The 17,780-nt window shown below is 44.6% G+C and overlaps 2 protein-coding genes across 2 annotated transcripts in view; both read left to right on the top strand.

Moving 5' to 3' along the window:
• The window catches only part of TUT7 (terminal uridylyl transferase 7), a 32,449-nt gene extending 27,569 nt beyond the window's left edge, over window positions 1-4,880 (top strand). The window contains exons 26-29 of the mRNA XM_084278831.1: window positions 1,052-1,374; window positions 3,143-3,222; window positions 3,399-3,466; window positions 4,520-4,880. Coding sequence (XP_084134957.1) covers window positions 1,052-1,374; window positions 3,143-3,222; window positions 3,399-3,466; window positions 4,520-4,583 — 535 coding nt within the window. The 3' untranslated portion in view covers window positions 4,584-4,880. The remainder of the gene's footprint in view (window positions 1-1,051; window positions 1,375-3,142; window positions 3,223-3,398; window positions 3,467-4,519) is intronic.
• Window positions 4,881-8,502: 3,622 nt separating this feature from the next.
• ISCA1 (iron-sulfur cluster assembly 1) lies at window positions 8,503-15,703 on the top strand. Its single transcript, XM_084278616.1, has 4 exons — window positions 8,503-8,635; window positions 10,218-10,271; window positions 12,876-12,981; window positions 15,158-15,703. Exons 1-4 carry the CDS (start codon window positions 8,555-8,557, stop codon window positions 15,304-15,306), a joined length of 390 nt encoding a protein of 129 aa, XP_084134742.1. The 5' UTR covers window positions 8,503-8,554; the 3' UTR covers window positions 15,307-15,703.
• Window positions 15,704-17,780: the final 2,077 nt, after the last annotated feature.

Genomic DNA, 17,780 nt, shown 5'->3' with positions numbered 1-17,780 from the left:
TGAGTGTGACCATCCAGCCTGTTCCTTATCAACAGAGTGGTCCATTTGTCAAATCCATGTGTCTTGAATTTAGAAACAAGGATACTGTGCAGGACAGTGTCCCCATTGACTTTCATCAAGTCCAAGTAAATAATATCAGTTAGTCTTCCCTTATACACCAGCACTGTAACCTCATCGTAGAAGGCCCCAAGCTTGTTTGGGCATGATTTACCCTAAGTGAAGCCATGCTGGCTGTCAGCAGTCACCTTGTTTTCCATATGCCTGAATATAGTTTCCAAGAGGATCTGCTCCATGATCAGGCTGGGCACAGAAGTGAGACTGTCCAGCTGGCCTGTAGGTCCCTGGGTGTCCTTTTGTTTTTTTCCCCCTTTTTAAAAAATGAAAGCTCACCTTGAATCTCATCTGCCATTCTGACCCCATTCATGCAGTTTTTGAAGTGTTTTCAAGTTGCTTGCTGTTAGCACTGCAGCTGACTGGCCAAAGGAGCCTGGTATCATCTTCAGTCTTGGAGGTTTCACTGATGTCTTCTGGGTCATGTACAAAGAAGTTAGATAAAACCAGTCTGTCAGTCGCAGCTGTTTCCCTGTTGCTAGGTCTTTAAGCCATGAGGACATTAGATGTAAAAGATACTTCTGGAGATACTGTGAATATATGCAGTTTGAGAAAGTAAGTTCTAGTTAAATTGTACAAGCAGAAAACAAATAGAACTATAGCCCTATTTTCTATACTTAGGTATCATTTTGCTTATTGTTTTCTTCCACGGTTTTTTGCAACTCCAGCACCCAGATTTTCTGCTGGGATTATTTTTGAGATATAATTGTTAGAATTTAGGGCTGTATTGTAATCTAATTATAAAGTTAAAATATTAATTAAGTATCAGGACAGCATTGTTTGGTTGGAGAGTTAAAGGGACAGGTACTTGAATTCACTTAATCCGGTGAAGAAGTGTATCGGATAAATCTATTGCTGTAGATGGCACTTGGGTTTGCCTCTTTCCACTCTGCATGCATTTAATGCCCATGGACTCTGCAGCATTCTTTCTTTCCTGCAGACTGAGACGGCGTCGTGATTACGAAGATATGAAAAGCCAGAGGTACACAGAAAGCAAGGAGAAAAGAAGCAAAGAGGACAAAGAAACTCAGAACAGAATGACAGAAAAGGAGAGCTCGATCAAGGAGGGGAAGTCGCATGTATATACACCTCAGAAGAAAGTAGCATGGGTAATAGTGGAGACGGGAAGAGAAAAGATTCCAAAGCAGTCGGTGGAGAAGTGGAAGCGCCTGGAAGACAGAGACTTAAGGGAAAAACGTTGTTTTACCTGTGGAAGAGAAGGTCATATTAAAAAGGAGTGCCCACAGTATAAAGGAGCTGCAGGTATGAAACTGATCAAGCTGAGTAGTTTACACAGAGCTAAAGGTTTTTGTTGTCTTTATCGAGGCTGAGTAACGGGTAAGGTTTTTGCTTGGAATGGCACCATGTAAATGCCATCTTTTTTTTGGTTTAAATGTAGTCAGTTTTCCCTTCATCCCTGCATGCCTTTCAGAACTTTGCTGTGTCCCAAGATAGTTGACATGGTTTCCTCTTAGCAGGTAAGCTGTTTGTGACAGAAAGGGTATGACTGTCTATTATGTTGAAACTGCTTCCATCATCCTTGAGTTTGCTAACACTTCAAATTGCAGCTTCTTTTACAAGTACAGCATCACTGTAGCAAAAGCTAGCCTTGCAGCTCTTCACATCACCCAAACCAGAATTATTCCCCAGGACCCTAAATTCACTACAAAGTGTACAGATTGCTCAGATAGAATACTGTAAATGAAATAAAGTAGAGAATGTTCCTGCAGACTCAGCAGGTGGAGGTATACAGCAATTTCTCCTATTTTTCATGGAGTTCATTTTGCAACTTTGGCTTAAACTACAAAAATGCCCCCAAATCCAGGTCCTGACTGACAGACCTGAATGAAACAACAAAATACTTGCTTAGCCACGTCCAAGTCATCCTTCAGATAAGACAGATCTCCATCATCTGTGTTATAAAGGAAAATCATTCTAAGATAAAACTAAGCCTTCTTAAGACAATGAATGATACTTCTAGTTATCTTCCAAAGAAACACAGTAGTGTTGTTTCCCAACCTAAGAACGTTTAAATTCATGCTGGAAAAATTTGCTTGACAGATTAATAGTTATTAAAATCCCTTCTATAAACATAATTTCAAAACAGCTCTCCTCTACAAACAAACATGGTCTGTCTGGCTTAGATCAGGAGACTCTTCTTAATCAGATGCACTTAAAGGGGGCATAAGACTGTGATGAAAGTGGGAGGAAAATGGAGCAAATACATGCAGAACTTCAAAGGTATTGCAAAGTGTTCTTAGTTCAGTAGACCACTAGAAGTGTTGAGTGGACAGAAAAGATGATTAAAAATAGAAGTCACATTTTATTCAGCTTGTCACCTTTTGAAGGTGTATGTCAGGTGTAAATTTAACTTAGGAGTTTCCTTTACCATTGAGTGCTTCTTTCTGCCATGCCATTTGCCATGGCACTGAGTTTGCAAAGGTGCAGAGGAGTGTGCCTGAGTTTTGTAGTCAGTGACACTGTTGTATTTTGTAACACTCATCGTACTATGCTGAGGCTGCACAGCACGTGTCTCAAATGATGAATTCTGGAATAGGCTTTTTTGTCTTATTTTTATTCTGGGAATTACAATATTTGAATTTAAAGGGAATTGCTGTAGGTTGGGCTTCGTCTTGTTTTGCTTGAAGTGTTACCTCTGAATAGAGGACTATGAACAGCTGGACCTAAGAGATCAGACTTTGTTCTCTGCTGTAATTATTCATAGTCTAGAAAATGTAGCACCTTACCATCATTATCTTCATTCATTCTCTGAAGTTCCCTGTCTCACTCTGGTTCTGGAGGAGGATACAGAGCTTAATTTATTGTATGTGCCTTTCTTAGATGCTTGATTATAGATGCATTTTACATCATTGTGCCAGTTTTCCACGTTATAAAATTGAAGAAAGTGTCTTAATCTTCTACATAATATGTAGGCAGACTGCAAATATTTGGGTATTTTTCTATCTTACGATACCTGAAATGGAACCCAGTTTCAAATTAGCAAATCTCTGTTGCCTTACGATCTTTTCAGGTGGTTCAAAAGCCGAAGTGTTGTGTGGATCCCCTTTTTCACTGCCCAGCACTGCCAAACATGCTGGTAGATTAAATCAGGTAAATACCAAGTGTCCCTTTTCTTTAATCTTTTACTCTTTACATGTTCTGAAGTCTGTATGAAGTAATTAAATACAGCTTTTCTTGAGCTATCAAGGAGAACCTGTTATTTTTTTGTTGTAAATGACGTAATTAAATTCTGTTGGTTCATCAGTGTGTGTATATGTTGTTTGTAGGGAGTGGTTTTACATGAAGAAAAGAAGAAACAAAAAGGAAAAATATTTTTGAGTCCCCAGTCAGGTTTGTATAGCTTCATTACAATTCAGAAACTCTTGAGTAGCAGCATCTACTTTTAACTTGATTTCTCCATCAGCCTTTATTGGACCTCTACCTAACTTGCTGAACACAGCAGCAGCCTCAACAAGTTGCTAGCTAGGTTCTGAAGTGAAACCACATCTTTTCACTATAAAAGTGAACCATTTTTCAGTTCTGTGTTTGAAACCAAAACTGAGGCATGTCAGCTCTTGTGAATTTTTTCTTTAACTCTGGCAGACGTATTTTGCAGAAGGATATAGTGAGGTTTTATCAGTCTCTCTCCTCCCCCCTATTTCAGCATATATGGGGCTTTGTGTTTCTTCAGGGATGACAGGTGGAGCGCTTTTCCTGTGAGGCTTCCTCTGAGTAATTGTCTAGAATTCCATCTGATCTTTCAGATCATCAGCTTCGAGTCTATCAAAGTCCATCCTTGCTCTGAGCTGGAAGTTAAGTGGAGTTGCAAGTTAGCAGTCTGATGATACAACAGAGAGCTTCATGTACTCCCTCCGGATCAGAGATGCTTTGTCAGATGCATGGTTGCAGTTTCCTTGCAGTAATTTCACACATCCATTAACAAGTACAATGAAGATGTTTAAAACTACTGCTTTAAAAAAAAAAAATTACTTTAAAAATCTAGTGAAACTCTGCAAACTTTAGCATTGGGTTTTTTCAGTAAAATATATAAATCTCTTCCAGGGCAGCTGAAGGGATGGAAAACTAAACTGCAATGAAGTGTCTCAAATGAAATTCTCAGTTTTGTTGGGAAGATAGGCGCTTTTGTTTTCACTGCATGGCTTTTTCAAATCAAAAAACCACAAAGTGGGGATTTGAAACACAAAGTGTTTTGCCATCAGATCAGCTCTTTAGTTGAAGAAAAAAGCCCTAGTATTTTAATATTTCCCACTGGCTTCCAGCAGGTAATGATCTAAAATTAATATCTCTATGCTTTCACTATGGTTTGACTTAACAGTGATTTTCTTATGTTTGGTTCTTTTCCAAAACCTTTAAAATGTGACACTTTCTTCCTCTTAATTCTAGGCAGCCTTTCCAATAAATACATGACTCAGGGAAAAGCCTCACAGAAGAGGACCCAACAAGAATCATGAGGGATATTAAGCACTGTTTAATTGCAATACAGGCCCTTCATTCATCTAAAGAAATTTCTTTAGCTAAAGCATCTGGATTCACAGGACAGCAGCATAGACAACCCTAGTTTAAAGTACAATGAAATATGGATGATTTTATTATAGATTGCTAGTACAACCCTGTGTGGACTTTACCCAACCCTGCACTTAAATAGATTGTTTTAAGCACAGAAAATAGAAAGCCATGATGTTTTGTATTTGTTTACTAGGTAAATTGTATAGAAAAGGGCAGGTACTAAAAATGGACTGTTTTAAAGGTTTTACTGTCCCACCTGACCATTTTAAAATGCACTAAAATTATGTGCAAGCCAAATACATTATATTTTCTTCAAAAATCGATTTTTGAAGGAGCAAATAGTATTTATTAATGTTGATTGTTTACTGAATCCTTGTGTAAAAGTGTTTGAAATGTTTGTAGACCGCTACTTTTTTATTTTCCTGTAGAGAACAAAATACAGATACTAGTAAATGTGTGTATGTTGCAGTTTTGTGTAGCGTGCTGCTGAGACAGTTTCTTTAAGCAGCAGTTACAGTTTTCTGCCGGCCCCAAAAAGTGTGAACATTGGGCAATTCAAGGCCACAGTTGTGGCCAAGAGATAGTCGAGCACCTCTGGGAATCACATATAGGAGAAAACATCCCGGCAGCAGCTGCATTTTGCCACCGGAGGAGGGAGTGAGAAGATTTACTGAGCTGTGCAGACACCAAGGCTGGAGAAGGACGGGGGAGGAGGCAGCCCAGGTGCCAGAGAGAAAGATGTCCCTGCAGCCCGTGGAGAAATCAATGGAAAAGGCCAAGACCCCACCTGCAGCTCGTGGAGGGGCTCCACACTGGATGGAGCAGGTGGAGACACAGAGAAGATGCGGTGACCCTACATTGGAACAAGCCCCTGCCAGCACCTGCAGCCGTGAGAGATGAGAGAGATTTGTGCCGCAACAGGCTTCCTGGGGGGAGGCTTGTGACCCCGTGGAGGACTGGGAGTGAGAGACACTGATTTACTACTGCCCGCTATAACAGTGACTCATGGCAGGGCAGCTGAATGAAGAGAGAAGGCCCTGGGGAAAGAGATGTTGGAAAAGTTTGTGGAGTACTGCCTCCCCTGGGTGGGACCCCGCGGTGCAGCAGGGGGAGGGTGGGAATGAATTCCCCACTCCCCCTGGCCGAGAAGGAAACCAACTTGCCAGGGACTGACCGAAGCCCCCATCTCCCAGTCCCTGCCCCCCTGTGCTGCGATCAGGGGGAAGAAGGGAGCAAAATCATGGCTAAAGGCAAGTCTGGTAAGAAGGGAGGGGTGGGGGGAAAGTGTTTTAAGATCTGGTCGCGCTCCCGACTCCGGTTTCACTGTTCTTTGTAGTGTAGTGTAATAAATTAGATAGTTTTCTGTCTTCATTCTGTGTTGAGTCTGTTTTGCCCACGTCATCGATGACAGAATGATCTCTCCCTGTCCTTATTTTGACTCCTGAGCCTCTTAATATATATTTTCTCCCCTGTCCAACCAAGAAGGGGAGTAATAGACGGACTTTGGTGGGCGTCTGGCCTCCAGCCAGGGCTAAACCACCACAGTCCTTTTTGGCGCCCAGTGTGGGACTCAAGGAATTTGAGATAAGGACACTAATTGGATGAGGGAATGGGCAGAACAGACTGAACAGAGCTGGGTAGTGTCTCTGGACAAGCAGCACTATTGAGATTTCTTGGTTTTATTTTTTCTGTTCTGTGATTTAATGGGAGTTCATTTGCTGCTGTGCTTGTGTACAAGAAGAATGAAAGATTAAGAAACAGGTCAGTCCTGTTTGCTGCTGCTAAGAATCTTTTTCAAGGCCTTGGGGATACAGACAAAAGTGCTTTAAGAAATAGATGTATTATATTTGGCTACTGGGGAAAATACATGTCCATTTTAATAAAATGTGAAGAAGATCCTTGTACCAGCCAAGAATTTAATTAGTGGTATGAACTTGAGCTTTACTTGAAGTCCTTCCAGAGCTGGTAATGTACCATCTTGTTCAGGAAAGGATTGGTTACATGGTAAAATTGAAACCACTGTTATTTATGACTTTGAAATAAATTTTAAAAAGAATAGACTTGAGTTTCTTTATTTCTTCTTAGGTTGCAGTTTTCAGTATTCCTGAACTAAATGTTGAGCTGATGATACCTTAAAAGAATAATCAGGTTTTAGATATGTGTTGAATTTTTTTCCTTACCTGTCTCTTTTTATTAAAGTTGAAAGCTAGAATTGCTGAAGTGGTCTTAAGGAACTGGGATCCTAACTCCTGATTTGGTTTTCAGCTGTCTGTAAACTTTCTGTGCACAGCTTTTGCAAAACATTTCTTTCATACTGCTTCAACTTACTTTCAAGGAAATACCAACCCGCAACAAACATAAAATAATTCCTATAGCATATTTCATCATATGAAACTGTCACCTTTTCTCTCAAAAATAAGCTCATCCTTGTAGTTTTTCATTCATATCCCACACAAAAGAAAGGCTGATATGACTTCATTATGCCTTAATGAGCTCTCTACTGACAGTTACTTTCAGTTTTGCTGATGGCAATGAAGTCTCTAAGTCCTGAAGGGACAAGTTACTTAAAGCAAAAAGATCATATTTATGCATACTCATTGTCTTCCACTTGTGATACTTCACAGTTTAGCAGTGATGTCTTCACGGCCCTCACAGGGAAAAATATTTTCCTTCTATCTAAACTTTAATTTTTTACTTTAAAACCATAACCCCTTCTCCTATGGCTACAATGCCTGACAGAGTCCCTCTCCGTCTTTACTGTAGCTCCCCTTTAGGTACTGGAAGGCTGCAGTAAGGTCTCCCCGGAGCCTCTTCTCTGGGCTGAACAACCCCAACTCTCACAGCCTTGCTTCAGAGGAGAGATGCTCCAGCATCTTCTTGGCCCGCCTCAGGACTTGTTCCAACAGCTCTGTGTCTTTCCTGTACTGGGGCTGGATGCAGGACTCCAGGTGTGGTCTCTCAAGAGCGGAGCAGAGGGGCAGAATCCCTGACCTGCTGTTCATGATGCAGCCCAGGGTTTTCTGGCATTCTGGGCCGCAGGTGCACATTGCTGTCTCACGTTGGGCTTTTCATCAGTCCACAGCCCCAAGTCCTTCTCCTCGAGGCTGCCCCCAACCCATCCTCCACCCACCCTGCGGTTACACCTGGGATGGTGCCGGCCCACGTGTGCCCCTTTGTAAAAGAAAAACACCTTTACACGTACTATCGAGCTGCTCACACCAGCTGAGGCCAGAATCGCGTGTAGCCAGAGCAGTTGTGATGAGACGCTGAGTTTGGACCTTGCAACTGCGGGTTTAAAGGATGCCACAGCGCGTTTACGGGCGCTCCCTTTCCTCCGGGGCGCTGCCATCGTTTAATGTAAAGCGATGGGACTGGTGTCCCGGGCCCAGGCTGCACAGGTTTCTCTCAGGCACCCAGACCCGGCGGGCCGCTGTGCGCGGGGAGGGCGTGGAGAGCAGCAGCTGGGCCGGGCTCCCACCGCCGCGCCGCCCTCCCGCAGCCCGGGGGGCTTCGCTGGAGGGGAAGGAGGCGGCGGGCGGTCTGCGGTGTGTTCCCACCGGCAGCTGCTTCCCTCCGCCCCGCAGGGCCCGAAGGAAGGGCCGAGTCAGCCGCTTATCTCCGCGCACAGCCCTCCTCACCGCGCCGCCCTGCCTGCCCGGCGCCGGGAGTGCGACACAGGGCAGGACCGCGCCCCCCGTCCCCGCCGCCACCGCCCGGCAACAGCGGCAGGAGACGGCGGCGCAGCTCCATCCGCCCGGGGCGGGGAAAGGGGCGGGTCCGGGCCCGCCCCCGCCTGCCGATCATACCCCGTTGCCCAATAGGAACGAGCGTCGGAAGTGAGCCGTGCGCTGTGGCGTCACGGCGTGACGTCGGTGATGCCGATGGCAGAGGGTAGAGGACGGGGCAGAGGGGGGCAATGGCCTCGTCCGTCGTGAGGGCTACGGTGCGCGCCGTCAGCAAGCGGAAGATCCAGGCTACGCGCGCCGCCCTCACCCTGGTCAGTGCCGCGCCGCCGCGGGCGGGGAGCGCGGGGCCGCCGCGTCCCCTACCTCCCCGCGAGGCCGAGAGCTGCGCCACGGGCCGGGCCGGGCCGGGCTGCCAGGCCTCGCCCTGCCCTTCCGCCCGTCCGGCGGCAGGCGGTGCGCAGCCGCCCCTGGGCCGCGGGTGACAGCGGGGCGGGACGAGACGGGGTCGCGCCGACCAGCCTGGCTTGCGCGTTCGGCGGCTCTGCCCGTCCGGGCTGGGCTGTGCCGGGGACGGCTGGGGTGGGGCTCGCCTGCGGCAGTGTCGCGGCCTGCGGCCGGCGCCATTAACCTCGGGCGGGTGCCAGCGGCCAGGCCGGGCTCGGCTCGGCAGGGGACTGCAGGGGTCTCTGCCTCCCCCTGAGCGTGCTGCGCTGGGGAGCTGCGGCTCCGTGCCGGGCCCGCTGGGGTGGGGAAGGGGCCCCGCGCCTCTCCCCTTAGCAGGCAGCGGGGCGGCGGAGGGCAGGCAGCGAGGCAGGGAGAGTACAGGCGGGGCCCGTTTTGCCCAGTCACCCGAAGAACTGTATTTTGTTAAAGAATAAAAAACCCGAAAGAAACCATTATTTACAGGAGCTGACGAATAGGTTGTTTCCCAGGAGGCTTCGTGTCCCGTTGTTGATGACGTTTGCTACTGGTGGCAGTATTGGGGAGGCTGTAGTGTCCCGGGGGCACCGCCTGGGAAAGGAGAACCGGGCCCCTGTAGTTACACGGGCAGAATAAGTGCGTGTAGCGCGGTCACTTGTTTTAGAGCAGGTAATTCCCTCTCGGCAGTGATTCGTTAATAAATTAAAGATCAGTAGCTGTAGATTGAAAAGGTTTTATTCTCCAAGCTGCACTTGCGGTTGGTGTGCTGCAGCCTGTGCATGGTGGGAACTTTGTGTTACTGGTGCCTTTGCTTCTCTCCGTGCCTGAGAAGCGCGTAAGCCTGCAGTGGGAGCTTGTATGCTCGTGTTGTGTTCCTGTGTTTCTGCAAAAAAAAACAGATCTGCATGAACAGTGAATTTATCTGCTCTGAAGCCGCGGTTCCCTCTAGGGTGGTGGGAAGGAACGAGTAGGCCAGAAGCATTTGTGTGCCTGATTTGTGCTTGTAACATGTCTGTGACCAGAGTTTCACAGGAGCAGAACTACTTAATTGGGTTGTGGTAGTGGTTTTTTGTGGGGGCACGGGGAGAAACCCACCACACCCTAGTATTAAGGACTGAAATTGTCGAGCTGTCAGTGTGAGCGAGGAGAGGAGTGAGAAGGTCCTGAGTTCCGCCTGGTTAGATACAGCAATCATCTGTTCCGCAGCAGAGTTTCCTATCTTCAGATCAGACAACAGTTTCAAGTCGAGCACAGGCTAGTCAATACTGACAGGTGGCTGGTGGAGAAGGTGGACTTTGCAGATAGAAGACAAACATTAACTGAGAAAATTTGAGTGTGCAGAGTTGGAACAGAAGGGGTTTTTTGTAGTGCAACTATGTACGGTGCACACTTTAATGTGTGCAAGCACTGTCTGCAAATAAACATACACAACCCCCAGCATTTCAAATTAATGTGCCTGTTTTTGTTTTTCAGACCCCATCAGCTGTGCAGAAGATAAAACAGCTTCTTAAAGAAAAACCTGAGCATGTGAGTACAAACGAGGCCAACCTGTGGCTCGTGCTACGGTATTAGCACAGGTCATGATTGCAAAGCATTTCTGGCGAACTCAGAAGTTCGAAATAGACACTGAGGTGTTCAGTAGAGGCATTGGCACCTCTTTTTGGAGGGGAGCTCATAAGCTTCATTGCATTTGTGGTGGTTTAGGCCTGGATGGAGGCCAGATGCCCACCAAAGTCAGTCTATTACTCCCCTTAGTTGGACAGAGGAGAAAATATGTATTAAGAGGCTCAGGAGTCAAAATAAGGACATGGAGAATTATTCTGTCAGCAGTGACATGGGCAAAACAGACTCAACACAAAGTGAAGAAGAGAGAAACTACCTAATTTGTTACATTACACTACCAAGAAGAAAAAAAACCCCGGAGTTGGGAGTGTGATCAGATCTTAGAACAAATGTAACCAGATCTTAAAACACTTTCCCCTCACCATTCCCTTCTTAGCAGACTTTAGTCAGGATTTTGCTCCCTTCTTCCCCCTGCTAGCAGTACAGGGGGGGCAGGGACTGGGAAAAAATGGGGTTCTTCGTTACTTCTTCATGAGCTGTTTTCATTTTCCAGATCTTAAAACACCTCTAACCTCACCCCCACCCCCCACTCCCTTCTTAGCAGACTTCACTCTAGTCATGGGCTTGTTCCAACATAGGGTCACTGCGTCTTCTCTGTGTCTCCACCTGCTCCATCCAGCATGGAGCCTCTCCACGGGCTGCAGGTGGGGTCTCGGCCTTTTCCATGGGTTTCTCCACGGGCTGCAGGGGCATCTTTCTCTCCAGCACCTGGGCCACTTCCTCCCCTGCCCTTCTCCAGCCTTGGTGTCTGCACAGCTCAGTAAATCTTCTCACTCCCTTCTCCGGTGGCAAAATGCAGCTGCTTCCAGGTTGTTTTCTCCTGTATGTGATTCCCAGAGGTGCTGTGACTATCTCTCGGGCTGCGACTTTGGCTTTGTATTGCTCATTGTTTATAGTTTAGGCTGGCAGAAAACTGTAACTGGTGCTTAAAGAAACTCTCAGCAGCACAGCCTCACAAAACTGCAACAGCATTTCTCTATAAAATGAGATACAGGAAGTAACTGACAGTAATGGCATTTCGTTATACAGTGACTTCCATGATGTACAAAAGTGAAAAAAAAAAATGTTCAAAATACTATTTAGCTATATTTAAATTAAGTCTTTCAGTATGGCCTAACAGTGACTTCTGGTAGGGAAAGAGATCTTCTTCCACTGTTGACTTTAGGATGCTATTAAGGAGTTGTCATTGAGAAGTATGTAATAATGAAGCTAGATTTATCCCCATTGGAAAACATCTAATACCAAGGCATCTTGAGAGAGAGTGGGATTTTTTTGTGGTTTTTTTTTTTTTGTAAGCAGTCAGCATTTCTCCTAATAGGCGACTGAGCTGTTGGATACTGACCTTTTCTCAGGAAAAAGTACAGTGTTGCTTTCTAACCATTGCAAAAACAGGCATTACATTTTCTTCTTTACAGTTAGTGTTATTTCAAGTGTAGTATTTCTCTTTCATACAAGACCCATTGTCTCTTTTGCTTCCTGCACATGTGCAGCTGACTGGACTCTTTGTTGTAATGTTTTAAACCATCCTAAGGAAACCCTAAGCCTACAGGTTAGCTGTTCAGTGATCCTCTTCCTGTAAAGGGTGTTGTGTTTCCCAGCCCATTATTTGGAGCAGTTCCCATAGAGCAAAGGATAAATCAGTCTGAAAATCAAACACTTGTTTGTTTGATATCCCACTTGATGACAAATTATATGCTTTGATACATTTTTATCATGACCTTGTCTACCAAAGTTTACATTATCACTGATAGACAACGTAATCTATCCATTATGAAGCATTGGTGTGTGGAAAGTGCCAATATACTTCTGGAAGATTGTCCTGTGTATCCTGCTTCCGTGTAACTTCTTCTCAGTTCTTTGCTTGCAAAGATGCTCTTTTTGCCATACCTGTTGGATACTGTAAACACTACAGTTGTTGACTAGGTTGGCTTTTAAGGTTGACTGAGAAATTAAGGAAATGAACATATTTGATTTAAGGAGAGGATTGCTTTCGGAGACTGGCAATAGAAGAAAATAAAGAGTATTTTTCAAAACTTAGGTTTGACATGAGTTTTCTGATAATGTCATTACAAGAGTTCTGTGAAAGTCTAGCAACTGCCCTTGTCTTGGCCCTCACTGCTTCATAATTACAGTACTGTCAATAACCTTAAGGTAACACCTGAAATAGCATCTGAATAAATGGTAATTTGATGTCACAGAAATACACCAGTCTTTACCTGTCTCTATGAGACCAGACACCAACAGTTCATTACTTCGAAACTGTAATGTATGTTAGGGCTTGATCAGCAAACACCTAATGTGTGCTTTTACCCTGGCAGTCAATTTTCAGAAAGGAAAAAAATACTGCCCCTTAATCCATTAAGTAATTCACTTCTGCCTTGAGGCAGTGGAGAATAAAACATGTGAGCGCATTATTGTTCTGCTTACTTTTTATCTTGGTGTTCCAGAATAGGTTTTTGAAAGCCATGGGTGTGGGGTTGATTCTTTTGTTGATTCTTGTTTTTCTAGGTAGGCGTGAAAGTGGGTGTTCGCACCAGAGGATGCAACGGCCTCTCCTACACACTAGAATACACAAAATCGAAAGGAGACTCCGATGAAGAAGTTGTTCAGGATGGTGAGTGTCTGATGCAGCAGAGCAAACTTCTGTGGTCTTGGGGAAGAATAACCTATTACAGGTTTGCCAAGGTACAGGTTAGAACTTAATTGAAGTAACAAGTTATAGCAAGAGGCCCTAATCCTGTTACAGGAGTTGTTGTCCCCTTGGTTTCTGTTTTGAAGGAACCACTTAGTTAAAATCTACAGCGTTGTGGTCTCTGCATCAGAGACTACTCCACCAGAATAGTCCAGTCCATTGTCCATGTCTTTGGAGGTGGCTAATAGCAGATACATAGACCAATGCATATATAAAAGAATATAAGCATACCTAAACCAAGGCTTGGCAAAGTAAAGATTTTATTTACAGTGGATTTTTCCAATTACCTTCTCTATCTAGTCTCATTCTTTGTTGATTTGTAATTTGGTTTTAACCTCTTCATGCTTTTAACATTTACATAGCTTTGTAACAACAGTTTCTGCGATTTTAAGAGTATTTTTTAAGTTGTTTTGTGTGCTGGTGTTAAGCTTTCTGCCTGATAATTTCATTTAGCGTCCCATGGTAGGTTTATTGCTGAAGTTCTTGTCATGGTTTAACTTCCACTGGCAGCTAAGCCCCACACAGCCACTTGCTCATCGTGTCCCATCATTGCCCACCCCCACCCCGATGGGATGCAAAGGGGAATCACAAGGGTAGAAGTGAGGGAGCTCCCAGGCTGAGCTGGAGACAGTGTAACAGGCAAAGCAGGACAAGGAATCCATTCCCCACTTCCCATGGGCAGGAGCTGCTCAGCCTTCCCCAGGACAGCGGCGCTCCGGCACACACCACAGTTACAGCACCGCTTTGAACATGGCCCACCCCACCCCCTCCCCTTTCTTTTTCCCCCAGCTTTATGTGCTGAGCATGAGGTCATGCAGTATGCGATATCCCTTTGGTCAGTTGAGGTCAGCTGTCCCAGCTGTGCCCCCTCCCAAATCCTTGTGCACCCCAGGCCTCCTTGCTGGTGGGATGGGGTGAGAGACAGAAGAGGCCTTGGCTCTGAGAAGCACCGCTCAGCAGTGACGAAAACATCCCTGTTTTATCAACACTACTCCAGCATAAGTCTAAAATACAGCCCCATACCAAGCTGCTGTGAAGAAAGCCAACTTTATCCCAGCCAAAACCATCAGAGTTAGAGACTTTTTCCACAATTTTTATAAAAATAAATGGGATATTGTAATTTTTTTTCTTACAGAAGCTGTGCTGACAGGCAGAGCCCAGCTTCTAGCGGCCTTCAAAATGCCTGTAACCAACTCATACACTCTGATCTCTTAAACAGAGAATGAGAACTTCGGTAAATTATTAAATTGCACCAGAATATGAGATAGGGACTGCCACCTAATTCTGGAGGTGCCTCCTAATTTCAAATTCAGCTCGCTTCTGGAGTTGCCTCTTACGATTACTCAGAGCTGCTGTGGGTTTACAGGGCTGGAAACACCTTTTTCAGAAGCCCTTTCCTGGGTCTCTGGGGAAGGTTAAGCAGCTCCCCTCAGGTCACAGACCTTTAAGATCTGAAGCCAGGCAGCATTTCAGGTGAGCCTGTGTGCTTTCTGGTTTGTTTTGGATGTTTCTAGGTAGATTTCCAGTGCAGGCTCTGACTTCTATGTAGCTCTCTGCGCAGTGAGCTGGTGGCTTTGGATCCCCACACAAATTTTCTGGCTGCTTCAGGGGTCAGGTCCATAAAGTCTTTCCTCAGATTTAGCCTTCACTGTCAGATAACTGTCCAAATTGACACTCAAAATTGGTAGATCCAAACGAGTTGTCCACACTTGAATTGTGTTGGTAATGTGTTCTCTCAACGTCTGCTAGGATGGAACAGCTTTTCAGCAGCCTCTCTTATAACTTAAGGAGTTCTTCTTGTTATTTGCTGATCACAGTTTTACATTTTGATTTTTACTGTTTCCTAGTCTGTCCACTTGCATTTTTAATGTGGGATTTGCGGTTTCAAAGTTGAGTAACTTCCCAGAGAGGTAGCTACTGTATGCTTCAGAAAAGAGAGCTCTTAGCAGTTCAGTGATGGAGGTGCCCCATGGGAGGCATGGGAAGCCTAGATATGCGGGTAGTGATCATCATTAGCTTCCATTTTTTTATTTTTTTAATCACTGGTTGATAGATAATTTTGCTGTATATAATTTTTTTTGTCTTTGTTGTATTCAAGGGGTTAGAGTGTTTATTGAGAAGAAGGCACAGCTGACACTCTTAGGAACTGAAATGGACTATGTAGAAGACAAACTGTCCAGTGAATTTGTCTTCAATAATCCAAACATCAAAGGAACATGTGGCTGTGGAGAAAGCTTTAACATCTGAAATCGCAGGACTACTACTTTGACTTTCACCACCCCAAAACACTTCTGTTATAGCTTTCAGAAGCAAATGCATTTTCTTCAGGTTCATAGGCTGTGTAAAGTGGGGATATCATTAAGACAAATAAAGTAAAATTAATTTGAAAAGGCAAATCGTGTGTTGAATTACACCACTAAAATAGTTACGCTGTAATTTGTGCTGAGTTGGGATCCAAAAGGTAAGAACACTAAGTGCTGTAGTAACATCTATGTACTTTCACATGCCAAGGAAATAAAATCTCACTGTTCTTTTCCTTTTGTCTTTTTCTTTGTCCACTCTATTCACACTTCCCCATCCAAAACCCATTTAAAAGAATATACTGCCTCTGTGTTCTGCTTTGTTTTGGTGGGGAAGGGGGGAGCGGGGAAAGCCAAACATGAAAAGCCCGACTGACTTACGTGTGTTTGTTTATAAAGATTTATATACACAGGCAAATGGTCATCAGCTTCAGCCTATGCTGTGATTATGTCTGTGCTTGCTTTGTTTTTGTAGTTTTCAGATGCTTTCATCGGGTGTGGGTTTTCTGGTGGCATATTTTTCCATAAATCTAGGGAAGACCAAAAAGAAGATGATGTATTAATGTAATGGTAGACTACCATAGCTTGTAGAAACACCATAGGTGATAGAAATACTTCAAAACAGGCCAAGCCAGTTGTGATTCTGTCCCTTCCCTTGTTGAAGGCACTGTCACTGCTGTACTTTGTCTTTTTTCAAGAGCATGAAATGCATTCAAGCTCTAGAGTACTAAAGCAGGTGCTCGGGCCTAGTTTCTCACATCAGTCACTTATCTTTCTTGAGTTAAGTTGCAAATTCTGTAAAACTGTCCAGGTTCTGATTCCCTGTGTGCAGTGAATGTGCTGCCCCTGCACCAAAAGCTACGAACACTTTTTTTTTTGAGAGAGAGAAATCTTAACACTTGTCATAACTTACTTCGTGGTCGTGTCTGGTGCTAATTTTGTCACAGCTTGAGTTCTGCTCCACAGCTGTGTAGGTACTAGGGTTTTTCACCAAAGCTTATGGTAACTTACATTTAACTCCTGTCTCAAAGTTAACTTGCTAACAGGAGCAAAAGCATAATTTAAAAAAAACCAAACCCAAACACCTGGTATTTCATAGTATTTTTAAAATGCTCTAGACCATAATTACAATAACAGTTATAGAATTTTAACATTCTGCTAATCAGAGTTTCAGTTTTGTGAACCAGTGTTTTTCAAGCTTGTAAAGCCTCCAGCACTTCCACCGCTGTTCAGGCGGAAGCACCGCTGTCACTCCCGCCCTGCCCAGAAGCTGGGAAAGGAGGAGTGCTGCTCCATCCTTGTATCTGCTGGGTGTCCCTGGCTGTCCAGAGATGACATTGTGCAGCTACACTGCTCCCTTGTGCAGAAAAGATAACCCATCAGCCTGGGTAACGGATGAGAGCAACTGTGGAAAAGGGTATAAAATAAAAAGCAGGGGGCAAAAGGGGTGGGGGTCTTGTGGTGGAGGACAAGGTGATGTTGAGATGGGAGTGAACTGAGAGCACTGAGGCTGCGTGTTGAAAGTCCAGAGTTCACCTTGATCCGGACAGTTGTTGCCCATGTGTCTGTGAACAGCTTTGGAATAGTAGCGTGCTGGAGAGGACGATCACACCTAAGGTTTTGTTCTTCCCTCTGCGCCCTTTCCCAGACCCTTTGGGGAAAGGGGTGGAGGGAAGAATAGAACGTAAGTAGGGTTTTTTTGTTCTGTGTAGTGTACAGGAAGAGAAGGTCAGAATTTCTACACCTACAGTTAAATCTTAAATACCTGAATTTTGGTTGTATACTATATGACCTTTTGATGTAAAAAATGTAATTGCCTTCAACAGCCAACTGCTGCACACAATTCATACTGTAATTTAGGAGTCACTGGTAATACACCAGCCAGCTGAGCTTGAAGGGCTGTAATTCAGCCCTGCCAAACAGAGAAACACAGTTAATGTGGTACAGCAGCACTAGGAAGTGCTGGACCTGTGGGCATTTCTGCAGGCTGTGTTTCTCCGCTGCTTGCTGGAGGGTAGGGCTTTGAATGTGGTAGCACTGGTGGCTACTAAGAGTGCTAGCATGCTTTCCTGTAACTCCTTTTGGTGTGCTTTGGTGTTCTGGGGATCGGTTGGGGTTTTTTCAGATCTATGTCATGTACAGCAATCCTTTCCAAGTGTTCTTTTTGCAGGCCTTGAATGAAAGTTTGCACCACTTCTGTACTCCTGTGAAGTAATGCTCTAAACCATCACTTTACTAAGACACCTAACGCACAAAGTGTTAAACCTCTGCTAAAAGTGCTATTTACAGTTGTATAGAAGCATGGTTTCGTTGATGGGTGCGTTACAGTTTTGTGCAATACTGTATGTAGAGTTCTCCAGTTACAGTAATAAATATTGTTGTTGTTAAACATGAAACCTGCCTATCCTGAATGATTCTGCT

Source organism: Gallinula chloropus (genome assembly GCF_964237585.1).
Source record: "Gallinula chloropus genome assembly, chromosome: Z".
In the NCBI taxonomy this organism is placed as follows: domain Eukaryota; kingdom Metazoa; phylum Chordata; class Aves; order Gruiformes; family Rallidae; genus Gallinula; species Gallinula chloropus.
Note: the sequence above shows the minus strand (reverse complement) of the source record. Positions and strands in the feature narration are given on the sequence as shown.

Coding starts and splice junctions, on each gene's coding strand:
- ISCA1 (XM_084278616.1), top strand. CDS start 8,555: ATGGCCTCGTCCGTCGTGAGGGCTACGGTGCGCGCCGTCAGCAAGCGG. Junction 8,636..10,217: donor CGCGCGCCGCCCTCACCCTG/GTCAGTGCCGCG, acceptor TTTGTTTTTCAG/ACCCCATCAGCTGTGCAGAA. Junction 12,982..15,157: donor TGAAGAAGTTGTTCAGGATG/GTGAGTGTCTGA, acceptor GTTGTATTCAAG/GGGTTAGAGTGTTTATTGAG.